This window comes from Mandrillus leucophaeus, unplaced genomic scaffold (assembly GCF_000951045.1).
Source record: "Mandrillus leucophaeus isolate KB7577 unplaced genomic scaffold, Mleu.le_1.0 Scaffold1295, whole genome shotgun sequence".
Lineage (NCBI taxonomy): Eukaryota > Metazoa > Chordata > Mammalia > Primates > Cercopithecidae > Mandrillus > Mandrillus leucophaeus.
The window spans coordinates 568,913-583,447 of NW_012101249.1; the positions used below are offsets into that span (position 1 = coordinate 568,913).

The 14,535-nt window shown below is 36.9% G+C and overlaps 1 protein-coding gene across 1 annotated transcript in view; it reads right to left on the bottom strand.

Annotated features, from left to right (window-relative positions):
• The window catches only part of MALRD1 (MAM and LDL receptor class A domain containing 1), a 694,737-nt gene that overhangs the window by 528,848 nt on the left and 151,354 nt on the right, over positions 1-14,535 (bottom strand). The window contains exons 17-18 of the mRNA XM_011972480.1: positions 13,828-14,195; positions 9,383-9,795 (exon numbers count right to left, since the gene is read on the bottom strand). Of these exons, the coding sequence (XP_011827870.1) occupies positions 9,383-9,795; positions 13,828-14,195 (781 nt within the window). The remainder of the gene's footprint in view (positions 1-9,382; positions 9,796-13,827; positions 14,196-14,535) is intronic.

Sequence of the window (14,535 nt, forward strand, 5' to 3'; positions counted from 1 at the left end):
ATTAGCTGGGTGTGGTCGTGCATGCCTGTAGGCACAGCTACTTAGGAGGCTGAATCAAGAGGATCACTTGAGCCTGGGAGTGTGAGGCTGCAGTGAACTATAAACATGGCACTGAACTGCAGTTTGGGCCACAGAGTGAGAACTTGTCTTCAAAAAAATAAAAAAAAGAAGAAAAAAAATTGGAACTATTGTGTTGACATACACTATGGTACTCTTTCTTATATAAACTATTTCTTTGTAGCATTCTAGAGAATTTAAGACCAATTTATCATTTAATAATTTAGTATGGCATATTATTGCATTAGTATAGGATGTTATTATATAATTAGTATAAGTGACCAGTGCTGCAACAACCACATTCCAAAAGATATTGTGATCCTCCAAAGTTACAATGTCTAAATGCCATTATTCTCCTTCATAAGAGCATTATACCATAATTTTTCAGCACCATGAAAATCTACAAATGCCCTCTAAAATATATTTAGTAAATGTGGAAAAAAAATAGATACAGTTTCAGAAGATTCCAATATTTTGAAAATTAGCCTTTTTGGAATAAACAATTCTTTATGACATATAAATAAACACATTTTTCAGACTAGTGGGGTAGCATGTGGATCAGTCAAAATAATTAGATTACTAAAACTTGTAATCTTATTAGAAAAATGGTTTACTCAGGAAATCATTGGAATTATTAGCCTTCAAGTTGCTATATATTGAATCTGATAAAAATAATTAATATAATACTTCATTTTTCAGTATAATAGCTCTCTAGTATTTTTTGTTTCTGATTTAATATGGATTATATTTACTTCTGTGAATAATATGGATAAAGATCATTACAGTGCCAAGATCACTGGGTTCAGAACCCGGAAACCTCAAATCTATTCTTTGCTCTTAAATACCTACTAGACTTTAAAGAAGACAGAGTTTCTGGACTCTAATTTCTCTATCTGTAGATTAAATGGGTTAGACCAAAGAACTCCTGTCTGCTTATAAATTTTCTAATTATATGACTGAGTGTACACCGGGAAAACAGTCTATCTCCTGTATAAATTAATGATGGAAATGAAAACCACCATGTCTCATGGAATTAACCACATTAATATTAACATCAGCTGCTCAGAAGGACTTAAGTGCAAGTGTCACAGGAATTCTGAAGCACAGAGAACTAAAAATAAGAATATAACACTCTTCATATTTTCAAAGAAGATTTTAATAATTTATATAAACACAGTAGCTTGTTCATAAAAAAAAGAAAGGTGACATCTTAGCATATTCAGGGTTCAACCAAACTACTTGAATGTAAATCAAAGTAATATTCACCTAACTGACATAATTGGCATGAATAATTTTAAGTAAAACACCTTTATTTGATATTAAATGTGAACAATAAGCCAAAACAGAGAAAATTAATAAATTGATCATTTATTGAAATTGAAATAAAAATATATAATTATTAAAGCCTCTTATATACATAAACCAATCATCGCTTAAATGAGCTGACATACTAGCTCCATAGTTTCAAGTCACTAAGGAATTCTTATGAACTCAATAAAGAAACCAGAATTAAGCACAAAGAATGATGAACTGGAAAGGAGTCCTCGCTTTCTATCTACTAATTAGGAGTACAATCATTCAGTCAGACAGTCATTCAACAAACATTTAGCATACAGCTTCTGGATACCAGGTACTGGGGTAGGCACTAGAGCAACAAGGACATAGTCCCTGCATTCAGTGAGCTCACAGGCAAGTAAACAAGTAAGTATAAAGATTGCATGATTGGCCAGGAGCGGTGGCTCATGCCTGTAATCCTAGTACTTTGTGAGGCCAAGGTGAGCAGATCACGAGGTCAAGAGATTTGAGACCATTCTGGCCAACATGGTGAAACCCCGTCTCTACTAAAAATACAAAAATTAGCTGTGCATGGCGGCACGCACCTGTAGTTACTCAGGAGGCTGAGGCAAGAGAATCACTTGAACCTGGGAGGTTAAGGTTGCAGTGAGCCAAGATCGTGCTACTGCACTCCAGCCTGGTGACAGAGTGAGACTCTGTCTCAAAAAAAAAAAAAAAAAAAAAAAAAAGGACTGCATGATAAACGTATATCTACAAAGGGCACAAAAGAATGAGTAGCTAATCCCCTGAAGACATATGGAGCAGTCAGTGTAAGCTTCAGGAAAAGGTAACAGAAACTGAAGTAAAAAACTAACCTGAATCTGAAAAAAATGAGTATTTTCCAAGCATGTTTCAAGGCAGAAGTTGCAGGATGCAGAAGTCTTCCCAAGTACAAAAAGAGGATGAACTCTGGACTATTGGCAACTTAAGGCATACAGGAATCAGTAAACGTAGGGATGAGAGGCACACAGAAATATGGGCAAAAACAGGAATTTTGACTTTATTCCATAAATTATGGAAAGCCACCAATGAGTTTTAAGTAATAAAATACTAAGACCAGGTTTCCATTTTAGAAAGATCAATTTGATTTCAGTGAGGAGGTCCAAAAATGAGAGCAGCAAGGCTAGAGAGAAGGTACTATTGCAACTAACTATGGTTGGAGATGCAGACTAAAACTAAAGTGAAATCATTTAAAAGAAAGAGCATGGATATAAGAGCCATCAGTTTGGCCTCTGCACATCTTTACTGTTATATTGATAACATGGGGATGAAAATAAATATTATTTGTATTTAAACTATTATTGTTACGTGAAGATTAAACAAATAACATATTATGACATCTGATATTCAAGAAATATTCATTAAGTCTTGAAAACAGGAAAGATGAAAGGAAGGAAGAAAGGAAGGAAACACAGAGGGGGAGGAAGGGAGGAGAATCGAGAGAATATGGGAAGGAGAGAGGGGGAAAATAATAAGAAAGAAGTAGAAAGCCGGGTACCGTTGCTCACGCCTGTAATCCCAGCACTTTGGGCGGCTGAGTTAGGCAGATCACAAGGTCAGGAGTTCAAGACCAGCCTGGCCAATATGGTGAAACCCCGTCTCCACTAAAAATACAAAAATTAGCTGGGTATGGTGGCATGTGCCTGTAGTCCCAGCTATTCAGGAGGTTGAGGCAGGAGAATCACTTGACCCCAGGAGACAGAGGTTGCAGTGAGCCGAGATTGCACCACTGCACTCCAGTCTGAGTGACAAAGCAGGACTCTGTCTCAAAAAAAAAAAAAAAAGAAAGAAAGAAAGAAGCAGAAAAAAATATAGTATTTCTTACTTAGCAGACGCTACTCTCATTTTTCAATACTCTGCCTTTCTAATGTATCACTGACAAGGAAAGAGGCCTGAATAATTGACTGAAGTCAGAATAGGTAAGGCACTCCCCCTGTGAATATATGAGAGGCCTTAAAAAGTTCATGGAAAACGTATATTATGAAAAAAACTATGCGAAGATTTCAATTTTGGCAGCAAAATAAACTTATACTACTTTATTACAGCATGTCCGAACGGGATCTAGTTTGAGACACTAAGAAGGAGTAGACATTAGTTTGAAAAGAGCCCCTATCAGAGCAATGTAAATTCTGCTAAAATTGAAGCAAGAACAAACCTTAAATTATGATAAAGCTTAGGTGAAAGAACGGTGAAATCATTGATGCTTTACAAGAAGCTTGGGGGGACAATGCACCAAAGAAATTAGCAGTTCACAAGTGGACAGTTTTTTTTAAAGAAGAAACGAGATGATGTGGAAGATGAAGTGCACAGGGACAGACCATCCACATTAATTTGCAAGGAAAAAAATTAATCTTGTTTGTGCCCTAATTGAAGAGGACTGATAATCAACAGCACAAACAATAGCCAACACCATAGACATCTTAATTGGTTCAGCTTACACAGTTCTGACTGAAAAATTAAAGTTGAACACACTTTCCACTGCATGGGTGCCAGAAGTGTTGTGCCCAGATCAAGAGCAGAGCTCTCCAGGGAAATTTTAAAGAACTAGGGTCAAGATCCTGAAGCATTTCTTTGAAGAACTGTAACAGAAGATAAAACCTGGCTTTCCCAGTATGATCCTGAGGACAAAACACAATCAAAGTAATGGCTACCAAGAGTTGGAAGTGATTCAGTCAAAGCAAAGGGGGATCACTGAAGAGCAAAGGTCATAGCAACAGCTTTTTGGGGACATTCCAGGCATTTTGTTTGTTGATTTTGTGGAAGGTCAAAGAACAATAATATCTGCTTATCATGAGAGTGTTTTGAATAAGTTAGCCAAAGTTTTAGTGGAAAATACCTGGGGAAGTTTTAGCAGAGAGTCTTCTAACACCACAATGTTTCTGCTTATTCCTTTCATCAAGCAAAGGCAATTTTGTGAGAGTCTCAGTGGGAAATCATCAGGGATCCACCTTACAGCTCTGATTTGGCTCTTTCTGACTTGTTTTTGTTTCCCAATCTCAACAAATGTGTAAAGGACACCCATTTTTCTTAAGCTAATAATGTATAAAAGACTGCATTGACATTGTTACGTTCCCAGGACCATCACTTCTTTAGGGATGAAAAAACGAAGATCACATTTTCAATGTTTATCTTTTAACTTCATTTTTCCACAAACTTTTTGAAATTCCTCCATACAAATGAGCACTTACAAAATAAGCAGAGAGTCTCATTCAATGAACAGGAAGTTCTGAGCCATCTAAAAATTATTTTAAGCAAGTTCAATGTGTAGCAACAGACTGTATTGGCAAATACCAGTTAGGTGGACTTCTGCAATGACCATGATGGAGTAACAAGAACTAGACTTTCTCTCCCTCCTGAAACAACCAAAAAAATGGCCAAAATATATGCCACAAAAGTTTGCAAGACGCTGTAAAGTCCAAACAAGGTGAGCCCAACAACTGTTCTAATTTATGCCTGGAAAGGTTTTCCAGCCCACTACTCCAGGAGAAGAGCCGAGGAGGAGCCCATTGTTCTCTCTGAGCTGAGGGGACAGAGCTGAGAGTCCACAGAAACCATGTTGACATGAGCTCTCAGGACAAAGTTTCAGAGAAGAAGGGGCTGCACAGAAAGAGAACTCCGGAGCTCTGCAAAGGGTCCCCCTAAAGTACATAGCTAAGTACTTGTTGGGACAGGCCTAGAGAAAGGTACCTGAGGTTGGGGAAAGAACACCCAGAGAGGATGAAAAGTAACAGTACACGTGCTCACCAATGTCCAGTAATAATGCTTATTTTACCAGCCAGACCAGAAACACTTCAAGATTCACAGGGATACTCAGAAGGGTCTTGCCTCACTAGTTGGGCGTAATTAGCTCTAAAATGAGAACTGGTCTGATTCCACCTAATGAATTTTTAAAGCAAGACAAAAAAGAGTCAAACTCTTTCCAACTAAACTTAAATACATACCAATACAAAGATCAAGAATATTTATATATACTTCCAGCACTCAATAAGATAAAATTCACCATATCTGACATCCAGACACAAATTAGCAGGGAAGCAACAGTAACAATAAAAGACAGAAAAATATGGCTCATAATAAGGAGAAAAATCACTCAGTCAGAACTGATCCAGAGTAAATCCAGATGCCAGAATTATCAGTTTAAATACATTAAAATGCTTATTTAAAACAGTATTCTATAAGTTCTAAAATAGAGATATGCAAGATACACTAAAAGGGGGCCAGGCACAGTGGCTCACGCCTGTAATCTCAGCATTTTGGGAGGCCGAGGCAGGCGAATCACGAAGTCAGGAGTTCAAGACCAGCCTGACCAATAAGGTGAAAGTCCATCTCTACTAAAAATACAAAAATTAGCTGGGCATGGTGGCATGCAGCTGTAGTCCCAGCTACTCAGTAGGCTGACAGCACATTAGTCATTAAAGAAGAAAAGATAGACACCTCTCAAAATAAAATACAGAGAGAAAATAAATTTTTAAAAAACATGAACACAGCAATAGTAGACAGTAAATTTCAAGTCACTGAATTTATGTGTAATCTAAGTTCTCAAAGGAGAGGAGAAAGAAGATGTGAAAACATTTGGGACTTTGAGTAAGGCAAAGCTTTCTTTGATATGACCCCACAGCATGATTTATAAAATAATATATTGATAAGAAGAACTCATCAAATTAAAAAAAAAAAATCTGCTCTTCAAAAGAATCCATTAAGAGACTGAAAAGACAAGCTGCAGGCTGGGAGAAAATATTTGCAATTCATATATCTGATAAAAGGCTTGCATCAAAAATATATTTTAAAAGCTCCAAATTTAATAATGAAAAACAAACAACCCCATTTAAAACTTGTGTGCAAGACTGGAACAGACATTTCAAAGTAGACATTTGTTTGGTAAATAAGCACATATGCTCAACATAATTAATGCTTAGGGTAATGCAAATTAAAACCACAATGAGACGCCACTATCTATTTTTAAATAGCTAAGATTAGCATGACTGATAATAGTCAGCCAAGCAGTGGCTGGGATGTGGAGAAGCTGAAACTCTCATACACTGCTGATGGGAATTTAAAAAAGCGTAAACTTTGTAAAACAGTTTAAGAGTCCCTTGAAAAGTTAAATATACCTCTGCCATAAGACTCAGCCATTGCACTCCTGGGTATTTACCCAAGAGAAATAAAAGTAGGTGTTCATATAATGTTATCAGCACAAATGTTCATAGCACATGTATTCATAATAGCTCAAACTAGAAACAGTCTAGATATCAATCAGTACATTAATGAATCAACTTGCTTTGTCCAAATTATGGATACATGCTATGACATGAATGAATCTCAAAATAATTGTTCTAGATGAAACAAGGCAGACTCTAGAGGCAAAACATGCAGAGAAAAAAACAAAATGTCAGACAAAAGAGTACATAGTGTAAAATTTTATTTATAGAAAATTTTGACTGTATAAATTAGTGAGAGAAAGCACTTTGGTGGCTGGTAAGTGCCAGGAATGAGGGGCCAGAGAAATGTATTATAGAGGCATCGGGACTGGAGGTGAAGCGTATTTCCATTACCTTGATTGTGTGTTGATAGTTTCAAAACTTTCAATATATTTAGTTTATTATATGTTATACAAAATAAAATTTGTAATATAAATCAAAAGATTGAACTGAAGTTTCATGTGTAATGATTTCCTGAGCCTTTACTGACCATGGTACACATGAAAGCATTGGCTGATTATTTCAACTGACGTTAACAAGCAAACTGGTTCCTGTACATTTACATGTACAATTTATTCCTATCCTATTTCTTTCATGTTACACGAGTGATCTTGAAAAATCTCTGCATTTTTCTTTACACAAACACAGCATGAGTACCTCCTATCTGCTGGGCCCTATGCTAGGTAATTTCATCTACCATATCACAGTTAATTAAAATGCTGGTTGTTATTGCTGCTGTTTCTCAGTAGAACAGAAACTATGTCTATCCATTATTCAATGGATAAAAAATATCCTGTTCCTTAAATCAGCGGCCCACTCTGCCCAGCTTCTTTTTTTTTTTTTTTTTTTTTGAGGAGTCATGCTCTGTTTCCCAGGCTGGAGTGCAGTAGCACATCTCAGCTCACTGCAACTTCTGCCTCCCAGGTTCAAGCAATTCTCCTGCCTCAGCCTCTCAAGTAGCTGGGATTACAGGTGCATGCCTGGCTAATTGTTTTATATTTTTAGTAGAGATGGGATTTTGCCATGTTGCCCAGGCTGGTCTTGATCTTCTGACCTCAAGCAATCCTCCCGCCTTGGTCTCCCAGTCTTGGGATTACAAGTGTGATTCAGGCCTCATTTTTTACTCACTAGAATGACAAATCCACACAGCATGGAGAATCTCTGATTTCATCTTTTTGGGCCTGAATCTTATTATTATTATCATTTAAGACTAAAAGGAGCCTTAGATAAAATCAATCAGAACACTCCATTTGTAACCCAACGTGGGTCTCAAACCTCGAGTTTCATGTTTAAGGTTCATGACGAAAGTGTTCCTTGGTTAGTCACACATCGATCTGGCTATGAAGCTGCTTTCCTGTAAAGTTGATTTTCTCCTGGAAACCAATCCTTGAGTAAATATCATAAGAAGGGTTTATCCACTACATACTTGCTCAATGCAAATTATAATTGACCCAATAAAACCTTAAGAATTAATCTGAAGTGGATAAGCCATTATTACATAAAAGTCAAAGGACCTCCTTTCCATTTCATTCCATATGATTACATGTACCTTACGCTGTGGCAGAGATGAACGATTCCACACTATAGATGGGGGATTCATTCTCACGCTTACATGTACCTTACCCTGTGGCTGACCAGAACGATGCCACACTATAGATGAGGGATTTGTTCTCAAGCTTTTGGTTTATAATCTGGACAAATCTCCCATTCCAATGTGTTCTTCACTGTACAATCTACATCTATGACTTTTAGAAGATTTCAAAAGGTGACCTGGAGCTAAGCTCTTGGTTAAAAACTGTTAACTAGATTTAGATATTTAGATAGATATACTGCTTTAAATATGGGTAACTAAAGAAGTTTAGCACATGCAAAAAAAAAAAAAAAAAAAAAAAAGTTTAGCCAGGGACAGGTAAGAACTTTTTTCCAGTATGTTATGTGTAGATCAATTTGACTATAGGATGAAAGAACAAATATTCAAGCCCCCTGCATGTTATAGGCTGTATGATATGCTGGAAAGTAAATACATGTTCATTAATCAGAAACTGTGAGTTCTGGTCCAAATCCCAGTTCTGCTGCCCATAAGCTATTTGGCCAAGGATAAACAACCAGCATTCTAAGATTTTTTCTTTGAATCTACAAAATTGGCTGAAAGGACTTCTGACTTACCAAAATCAGGAAATTGCTGAGATAATCAGATAGATAATATATAAAATTCCTTTACAAAACTGTTAACAGCCACATACGCATTTGAGCTTGCTATAGTAAGTCTGACTTTTAGAAAACAACATGTGAAATCTGAAGTAAAGAATATTCCCCTAGGAGTAAGGAGAACGATATTCAAATTCTAGTTATTCCTCAGAGAAGCTGATTGTTGAATAAAGCCTGGATTTCTGTTACTTACCTATAAAAAGATAAAAATAAAATGAAATAAGGAAAATCACAGATTTCAGAGTCTGTGCTTTTTGCAAAATATCAGAGATTATGCAAAACTCTTCCCTCCACTTCCAGGTTGTTCATTTCAGTAGAACAATTACTTGAAATTGGAAGGACCTGCAGCTGATTCCAATGGCCACATGTTCATCTTCAGAAATTCTAATCTTACATTATTGGAGGTAGTCAAGGAGGAAACAATGTAAAGAGCTTTGATACACCCTCAATTAAATGATTAATGTGTGTCAACGTAATTTTGATCAAATTCCACTTACTTTTAATTCAAGAATACAGTGATCTTTCATATTCCTTAGACATTCGGATGCATTTCAAATGTACATTATAAAATCCATTATCCTTACCTGAAAGGGCTGCCTGCTGGAAATGTTGAGGTGTTTCCTAATCCATCTGTTGCCTTGATTCCCAAATATCTGCCACAGCAGCTGTCCCCTTGAGTCTCTCCAGATTCGTTGGTAGATTGCCAACCTATAAATCTGCTTTCCAAACATGTGGTAATAGAAGCGGAAGGTGCAGCCTTTTGTATCAGTGGCATTAAGGATTGGGCTGAGTAAGGCAGCACTGTCTTGAAAAGCCTGTGGCTCTGAAGATTCTATGTAGAGATAGTGTCCTTTAGCTGTGCCCAGAGTGTTATCTTTCATTGGCCCTGTGTTAAGTGTTGGAGTTGGACCCTGGCTCCTGGTCCAATCAAAGTCATCTTTTGTATCTTGTTCCCAGTTACAGATTCCATTTTCAAAGTTACACTGCAGCTCAGGTGCTGAAATCCACATTAAAAAAAAGCAACAGATAATTAGGGACAAAAATACATGCAACCACATTCTATTTATTAATATTTAAAGAATGCTAGTTGATACTTTGCCCATGCCAAGGTAAGCCACTTTATTTTTAAAAATCCAACACCAAAGCTTTTTTTAAAAAAAGAGTTTCTGTTTCTAAGTAATATATCAATTAATAATATTTTATGAACTAAAGATGGAATTGCTTTGGACATTTTTTTCCAAACATTTTTGATGCACATCTCTTCTCCGTTTCTATGACCATAACTCCAGGAAAATGATCAAGACCCCATGCCTGGCTCACTGTGAGAAACTTCTGGCTCAGTAGATTTCAACCTCAAATGAATGTTCCAATTGCCAGGGAACATTAAAAAACAAACAAACACTAAAGCCCAGAATTCATCTCCAGAGGTGTTGATTTAATTGCTCCTAGTGGTAAAGCCATGCATCAGGATTTTTTCTAAGCTCCCTTGGTGATTCTAACAGGCAGAGCTGAGAACAATCATATGTTAAGAATCACCTGGGGCTCATGGTAAAATTGCTTACTTCATAGTAAAACACTGAAACAGATACTAGCTTGTTAGATATAGGGTGAAGCCCAGAAATCCACATTTTTAACAAGCACCCTGATGTAGATGTTTTCCTGACCTCATTCCCAAATCTCTCATCTTTGATTCCATCCCATCCCAGATCCTGGTGTCCCTACGTATCAGTGCCAAGGTAACAAACTTCAATGACAGTATTACCACTTCCTTCTCGAATCCAAATTCTTTCATCCATGCTCATATAATCCAAACTTTAAATAAAAACTCCTCTGTCTTTCAAACTCCACTTTCCCCAGATTAAAATGACTGCCTGGTCCCTACTACTCTTCCCCATACCCTGCACCATCTTCCCCATGTATTCTAAACACCCCACCTCTTCCTCTACCTCTGTTTGCCCTAATGTTAGGTATGTGCCTTGCCATTTTTTTGCTGTGATTCATCAGTTTGGGTCTTTTCTTCTCACTGGATTGTAGCTCCTTTGAGTTGCAGCTTTTAAACTTCAGCTTCCTTCAGTCCCTAGACCAATTCAGACTTAGGAAGAATCTTACAGGAGTCCTGCCTTATCTGATGTTTTGCTGTTAGCAGTTACAGTAACCCACAACCAACTGTGGTCAAAAAATGTGAAATGGAGAATTCCTGAAATAAGCAATTCATACATTTTGAGTTGTAGGTCATTCTGAGCAGCCTGATGAAATCTTGTACCATCACAAACAATAGTTATCTCAGTTATCAGATCGACTGTAACAGGATCACAGTGCCTGTGTTTAAGTGTCACCCTTATTTTACTTAATAATGGCACCAAAGTGCAAGAGTTATAGCACAGGCATATTGTTATAATTGTTCTATTTTATTACTAGTTGTTGTTAATCTCTTAATGCCTAATTTATAAACTAAACATTATCAGGCTGGGTGCAGTGGCTCGCTTCTGTAATCCTAGCACTTTGAGAGGCCAAGGCGAGTGGATCACTTGAGGTCAGGAGTTCAAGATCAGCCTGGCCAACATGGTAAAATCCCATCTCTACTAAAAATACAAAAAAAATTAGCTGGGAGTGGTGACAGGCACCTGCAATCCTAGCTACTTAGGAGGCTGAGGCAGGAGAATTGCTTGAACCCAGGAGGCAGAGGTTGCAGTGAGCAGAGATTCTGCCACTGTACTCCAGCCTGAGAAACAGAGGGAGACTTTGTCTAAAAAAAAAAAAAAAAAAAACAGACAAAAAACAAAATAAAAACAAACAAACAAAAAACTTTATCATAAGTATGTATGCATAGGAACAAAACATAGTATCTATAGGACTAGTTACTATTCTGTTTCAGGAATCCACTGGTGATCTTGGAAGCCCACAGGTAAGGGGGAAGTCTACTGTAGTCAATAATTGAAAACTCTTATCTAAATTTCTAGGGTAATATAGGAATGTGTCCATTTTTCAAATGATACTCACTGTATTGAATAAATGGTATAAAATGGGCATTTGACAGTCTTTGGGAGAAGGGGACAGGTTTTAGAATTAACAAGTAGTTCTAAATTTTAGCTTCATTTACATGTTAGTTTTTTGTTTTAATAAATGTCAACCGTCCTTTAACTATTCATCTTAGTAATGGCACTTGGTGCCAAAAATGAACAAATACTCTGAAACAATAAATAAAAGGGTATGCGAATAAATGCAGCCAGGCGAGAACAAATCATCTGTCTTGGAAAATCACAGAAGAGGAGCTTAGACCTAATGAAGGGAACCAAGTGAGTAAATGTCAAGTGGGAGACGAGCTTTCTTTTGATATTTCCTCACTTGTGACTAATCAAGCCCAACTGTGATGTGAACTGGGGAGACACAGTGTACCCTCCAGATGTCAGTCTTCGGCTGTAGGGCAGAAGGTGAATGGCAAGTTGCTGCGTTTCTGACATAAAACTGAAGCTAAAGCAAACACATTTTTCTATTGTCTGTCTTAGTGCTGACTGCACACTCAAACTTCATTTCCAAAGGGAATATGCCTAGCTCCACCTTTCCGTAAAAGACCGCATCTCTCAATATATTTCAGGAAATCCAACATGGATTTGTGGATCTCTAATGTACACTGTGTAATGAAGTAAAATGCCTTGATGGAAAGCCGTGTGGGAAACTGACATTCTTTCACTAATCCATAATCAGAAGAAGTATTTTTATACTATAGTTGTATTCCCATTATCACATCCTACTAAGTGAATATAGGGAAGCTTGAGGGGTAATTTGCTTATTTTTAGCAGCACATCAACATTTTTTAATGAGTAGGATTTAGAGAGCTTGAAAAGATGAAAAGGCTTTCTAAATTTGCAAAAATAAATTGGCCTTAGGAAAAGTTACACTTCATATGATAGTCATTGTCAAAATTACCAATTTTAATTATATCCACTCAAATATTGGTGTGTAAATTTCATGAGATGCATGGTAATTCTGAATTTAATAGGCCTGACTTTGACATGCCTTTGATAATATGTGTACCGAAGATTACATATATGCAAAACTCTCTACAATGATTTATATGGAAATTTCTTAATGTTTTCTATGATGTAGTATGCATTTTATGTTTCTACTTTGGTTTGCAATTAGCATCCCTATTTCATGAACATAAATTTAATACATAAAATAAATAATTTACTTATAAAATATATTTAATAAAATAAATTGCATAATTTATAAATTTTTCATACATAAAATATAAGTAATTTATAAAATAAATATAATATTCAAGTATCTTCCATTTTTAAAATCATTGTTATTTCTGGATGAGGAATCTTGAGTCCAAGGAAAGATGCAAACTTTTCCTTTTCTTGACAAGGTTTTGTAATAAAAAAAAAAAATCCTATTAACTTCGAACTTATTTTCTGCACTGTACCACTAAGTGCAGTGGGCAATAATGGAGCTAGGTTCAAATTGTACTCCTATGTACTACAAAGGCCTGTGAATCTGGCCTTCCCCACACCTTCATCCTTATTATATTTTGGACCCTCTTTCCCCTTCATCTCCTTGCTCCAGCCACACTGGCTATTTTCCATCTGCCTTGCAGCCACATCTCAGGGCTTTTAGTTACATGCTTTGACTTGTGATTTTTTTTAGATCTGATCTAAGTCCTAATGTCTAGAACGTCCAGTGCCATTATTATGTAAAGTCACAGCACTCTTCTTCATAGTTCCTATCAAAGCTACCATTTTTGTTTATTAAATATTTAGATATTTGTCTTTCAATAAGATTGTAAGCTCCATGAGGGCAGGGACTCTGTAGCTGTGTTTATCATTGTATGTCTAGTATTTGGTATCTACTATCTAATAAATTCACTTAATAAATAGTGATGGCTTGACTAACTAACCACTCATACCATTCATCAGTTTTGGAGCTATGCTTACTGTTATCGGTTTGATTGACAAGATAAAAGTGAATTCATCAAGGTTGACACTTTCAAAATGAGAAAGAGAATCCCCCAACAAAAAGAACTTACTGCAGTTGACTTCATCAGTACGATCACCACAGTCATCCACCAGGTCACATAGCCGAAGCTTTTCTATGCAAGCCCTGGTGTGGCGACACCAGAAATGATCCAGCCCTTCACAGCTCTCAGCAGGAAGGGGTAGAGAACAATTTTCAAATCGGATGTCATCAATAGCTGAAACCCCATCATAAATGCCCAGACTGACTTTATCTAGTGACAAATGGAAGGGCTGAGAAAGGCGCCCTAGCTGAATGGTTGCATCTGACCACCGTTCGCCCTGATTGTATAATACTCTCCAAAGCACGGTTGAGTCATGGGATTCTTCCATATGTAGCTGCAGCTCAGCTGCTCCCACTGACAGGCCATAGTTATAGAACCTAAAAAAGAGTAAACGTAAGAAATGGAAGTGATTTATAGAATAGACGACATATTTAACCTTTAGACTTTTCCACTTGGTCAACAGTCAATTTTAATGAGTTATCCTAAGACATTTTACTTTCATGCAATAACTGTGGCTGTCCATTTGCAAGAGCTTATCTGCTGAGGCACACACTCTGTGGTTCTCACAACCCTGGGAACTTGTCTCAAGGAGCTCAGTACTGAACAAGAGGAAGCACTCTTAATTAAATTATAATCCATGGTTGGAGGGAAAGAGTCCCTTTCATCTTAAGAAAGAAAACAACATATACTGAGAACACACTCCTAGGTAAAATGAAA